Source organism: Indicator indicator, chromosome 4 (genome assembly GCF_027791375.1).
Source record: "Indicator indicator isolate 239-I01 chromosome 4, UM_Iind_1.1, whole genome shotgun sequence".
NCBI lineage: Eukaryota > Metazoa > Chordata > Aves > Piciformes > Indicatoridae > Indicator > Indicator indicator.
In genome coordinates this window covers 20,333,634-20,338,379 of record NC_072013.1, presented here as the reverse complement: position 1 = coordinate 20,338,379, position 4,746 = coordinate 20,333,634, and the positions used below count along the sequence as shown (strand labels likewise).

The window sequence follows — 4,746 nt, the reverse complement described above, 5'->3', positions numbered from 1 at the left end:
ATACAGGGTGAAACGTGTGATGAACAGCTGCTTCTATTAACTCTTGATGAAGAACTCATTATTATAGGCTGCTCAGCAGTTTGGTGAGATGCTGACTGCCCTCAAGCTTTATTGCAAACCATGATTTTAGAGAGGAGATTTCATTACTTCCGAGGTATCTATCAGCTCTCTTACCCATTCAGATGGCTAAATACGTTATTTGTAGCAGATGAGCCTCTATGCTACTACTGCTGCATCCATTTCAAACTCTGTTGTTCAGCTTTGCAAGTGTGTTGACACAGAAATACATCCCCCTCCCTTGTTTTATTTTAGGAAGATCTTAATGCTGTGGACAGGCAGACTCCAAACCCTGCAGATAAAACATAATGGAAGTAGTCGTGTGGGTTTCCCTGCCCTGCTCGCTTATCTGATGTCTTTAGTTTCTGCTGTGGTGGCAGCACAGCTGCCATATTGAGCTGCTGGCTGCTTATATGCAAAAATAATCTTAAGAGGCAGTTCAATTACTTGATTTGTTTCTATTGATCCCAAGGCCACAGCTACAAGAGACACATTAGGGAATCCAGTTTGTCTACCTGCTTCCCACGGCTCATGAACAACTTTGCAGAGCACATACAGTATTGCTTTTTGCAACATAGCTTGGAGTCTCACGCTGCATATAGAACGTGTTGTGCTCTCTCAGCTGCAGATTAAACTCTATTCAGGGTCTTGTAACTTACCTTTGGTAGATGCATTTATTTAAAGCTTCTCTAAGGGGAATTTTGCTCTCATACTGATGCATAAAGTACTCAGCAAAGCACTTACTTCTGGATTGACAAAAGAGCTTCAGAAAACAGCTCTGATGAATGTTTTGGCTTCCTTGTCACACCCTTCAGTGAGTGACAGCAGTTATCCAGCTGCCTGGCCCCAAGGAAAGCAGAAGCTACAATGCGCCAAGTCAAGCTGCATTGACAATCCAGGGTATAACATATACCCATGTAAAGAAGAGGTAACACCTTCCATAGGACCATACCTATGAGACATCCACCATTCATCCAGTTCTCCACTTTCCTCTGTGGCTTCTCTAAACTTCATGATTCTTCTTTTTCAATGGTTGAATTTAAACCTTCCAGAAGACAGAAGCAGTTGTAGTGGACGAAGCCAGAACACAACATTCAGAACCATACTGTACATGTTATTACTACCTAAGCTTGAACCAGCTTTGCCCACTGTGTTTTAAGGATCTTTACTATACCTGGCAATATATATATACTGTGCAGACCCTTGTCTGCAGTATTCTTGCACCTCTATCCTAAAACTATTTTTTCTCAACAGAAAAGCTGTATAGTTAGTGTGCAGTTTAATGATGTATGTACTTGTTATCTGCACCCAGTTTGTCATGTCACTCTGTCATGCCAATTACTTTAATTAAAGTTCTCTCTAGTACTTCTTGACAACTCACGAAAATATGTGTGATCATGATCTGGATGAGGAAGAGGCAGAATTCACTGATTTTCAATGCTCCTGCTATTACTATCAATTTCACATGAAAGCAGGGCACTTTCTTCTGGAAAAGCAACACAAAAGTGTCACTGGGTTTCATCAGCAGAGTGGTTGTTCTTTGCTGTTCCCACTCTAATGCACTTCTTCACGGATGAAGAATTCAGTCCAATGCTTTACGAGGGAGACACAAACATTGCTAATTGCACTGAGATTAATATTCTAGGAAATTTAAACAGTCCATTGGCAAATTCATTAAGCAGTAGAATAATCCCATTGGGAAAGTAGTTTCACAGTGTGAAACTGGTTTTAATCATGGTAGAAAGGTTTTGCTCTTCATGCAAAAACAGTGCTTGTAAGATCTGGCCTCACTAGAGAGCCTGCAGGATCACTGAAGAAAAATGTATGGGCAATTGGTACAATTACAAAAGCAATGGCATATGAGAAAATGGTTGTAGATAGTACATTACACTAAGCAGTATTTCCATGTTCGATACATCAGACCTTGTCCTGTGCAGATCTGCATTGGAAAACTGCCCTGCAACCTTCAGCCTCGCTTAACAGACTGCTTTCTGCTCAGCAAAAGTAAAGAGTGTAAGAACAAGAAAGATAAACAATTTATGCAGCTCTCCCGTTTTTTATTTTCTTCTGCTTATGAAGGAAAGAATAGATATTTTAGGACAGTGAAAATCATAATTTTTGTGCCATTATAGAGGCTACATCTATGTTAATAAGCAGAATTTGGTTTCTGTCCAGTTATCTTTCAGAATTGGACTTTTCAAACTTTTTCCTAGCATAGACCTCATTTATCCTCAACTATGTTCACGAAGTCCTGTCTCCAAAATGGAAAATAAATACAGACATAGAAGATCAATTCCTCAAAATATTTCAGTTTCCTTTCTTCTCCCTACTAGCTCTGTTTGCATCTTTCTCCACTTTAACAGTCAGTTCTTAGAGAGGGGGAAAAAATCCAAAACATACACAGTGGCTACTGAGTGATTATAAATAATGATTGGGGGTATGCTGTTTTGATTCAAGTAACTGTCCACCAGCCCTACAGGAAAATGGGTTTAAAGTCTAAAGAAGAAAATCCAAACCTCTCTATATATTCACCAGCTCTTAGTCCAGCCTCAAGCTCAGTGGGAGGCAAATGTCAAAAATAGTCTCTATGCCTTCAGACAATGATTTCTGGAATGAGAGTAGTAGATGTATGAGAGAGAAAACTTATACTTGTACATGCATTCATTTGCTGCTCTCAAAGTGAAGACGTTTTATATATGTGTGCTTATTTTGTAAGGAGGAAAGGGGATGTTTCTGACAGAAGTGATTTATTTTTCTTCCCTCAAGATTTTATAATCTCTGAACCAAGGAAGGCTACAGCTTGTTTTGAGAAGATACAGCTCTTGAACTGCTCATGGGCACAATGCAGTGAAAATAGTGCTCTTCAACAGAACAAATCCAAATGATAATCAGAGTGCTACCTAAAACAGGATATCTAAAAACCACTTCCAAGAGCCACATTGGAACCCAGAGACATATTAATACTGAAATACAAGCACTTGCATATCTGTCATTTATTACCTTTTTTTCTGCTGTTTCTACCCTACAACATACAACCTGACTTTTGCACTTACTCCCTTGTGATCACAGAAGCATCAAATTTTTCTTTGAACTCCAGTTTTCTCAGAAACCTAACTCACTCTTAATGAGCCTTCATAATTTCCCCATATTGTTTGATACACCAATAAGCTTATGAAAGTATATGGCTGCTGTGGGAAACCTTGATTACAGTGAAATCATCTGAAAAGCACGATACTTGGCTTTGGCTTCCTGGAAGGGACAGATTTACAAACCACTACAATCAAGTACCTCTAGACAGAAAGGAGAGCTTGTGTTGCTGCTCTGTTTAACAGCTCCTCCTCTGGAGTGCAGAGGGTCTGCAGACCAGCCGCACCTTGCAACAGATGTGCCTCCTCCTGCAAACAGCAGACAAATTTAGCATCGAATCATAGATACAGTGATTGAGATTGGAAGGCAAGTACTAGATAGCATGCACCTGCCTTTCACAGCTTTAAGACTCATGATTCTGAATACAGCACCCATGTGTTGAAGAATCACACATAACAAACTTGTACTTTGTTGGAACTGAGCCAATGCCATTTAGTCCATCTGGAAAAACTAAGATAACCAGCAATCATGACATAGCACAATTTCATACAACATTATACCACAGTAAAAAATGCACAAGAAAGCTGACAAAATGCAGAACAGCTGCTAGAAAAATCTAACCAGTAGAAAATAAGCACTTTCTGTGTAAATCTCACTTTCTCTTTGTGTTTACCTTACCCACATTAGTCTCTCTTGTATTTCTATACAAAACTGGTATTGGCTCTGTTCTCAATTAAAGCTCTCATCTCCATACAATTTGCAATTGCATGCAAACCTTCTGCCATCAAGATTCAAGACAATTAATTCGCATTTCATGTCCATGATTGTGCCAGCACTTAATCAATAAATAAAGTCCCTACCAATATGTATTTATATAGATATACATATATATATATATATATATATATACACACACATACATACACAGGACAAATACTGTTGCAGTTATCCTCTCTTCCAGCATTGGGAGTGACAGTCATCCTAGAAGGTGAAGGCATACACCACTCCCACAACCACAATATTTCCAATTGTTGCTATTATTGCAATCCATAACAATATGGCATCATTTGAGGACCGTGATGTCTCTTCTGGTGGATTCTGCACGGAAGAAGCTGCATGGACGTTGGCTGATGAGTTAAACAAGGAGTAATCTGTACTAAAGTCCTCGTTGGGTGAGTCCATAAAGGCTCCTCCCATAACAGGAAGCTGTAAAGAGAGGCATGGCAAAATTAGATTGGAGGCAAATATCCATTTGTTCTGTCTAGAAGTCATTGTAAAAGACAAACCACTAGCAAACCTGCAAAATTTCTTGTGCATGGTGCTAAAGTGTCAGGAGTATCACAGACACACTTTAGAATACTTCTTCCATTTCTCTTAGAATCAGTATTATTGCAGAAAACCTGTAATTATATGCATTTAAAAAGAGAAGATGCAGTGGATCCAGTAAAACTCCAGTGCTCCAAAGAAAGCAGAAAAGTCTGCGAATGTTCTCCTTAAAATACATCCTTGGTGCAACACCAAGCTTTCCTTCCCTACAGTGGTGCTGCTGCTGTCACCTTCCAGTCTTTAGATGCAATTACTATCTCCTGCTCTACACCTTAC

At 39.3% G+C, this 4,746-nt stretch overlaps 1 protein-coding gene across 1 annotated transcript; it reads right to left on the bottom strand.

The window, feature by feature from the left end:
* Window positions 1–4,125: 4,125 nt before the first annotated feature.
* Window positions 4,126–4,374, bottom strand: C4H14orf132 (chromosome 4 C14orf132 homolog). The gene has a single exon (XM_054400781.1). It carries the CDS (start codon window positions 4,339–4,341, stop codon window positions 4,126–4,128), a length of 216 nt encoding a protein of 71 aa, XP_054256756.1. The 5' UTR covers window positions 4,342–4,374.
* Window positions 4,375–4,746: the final 372 nt, after the last annotated feature.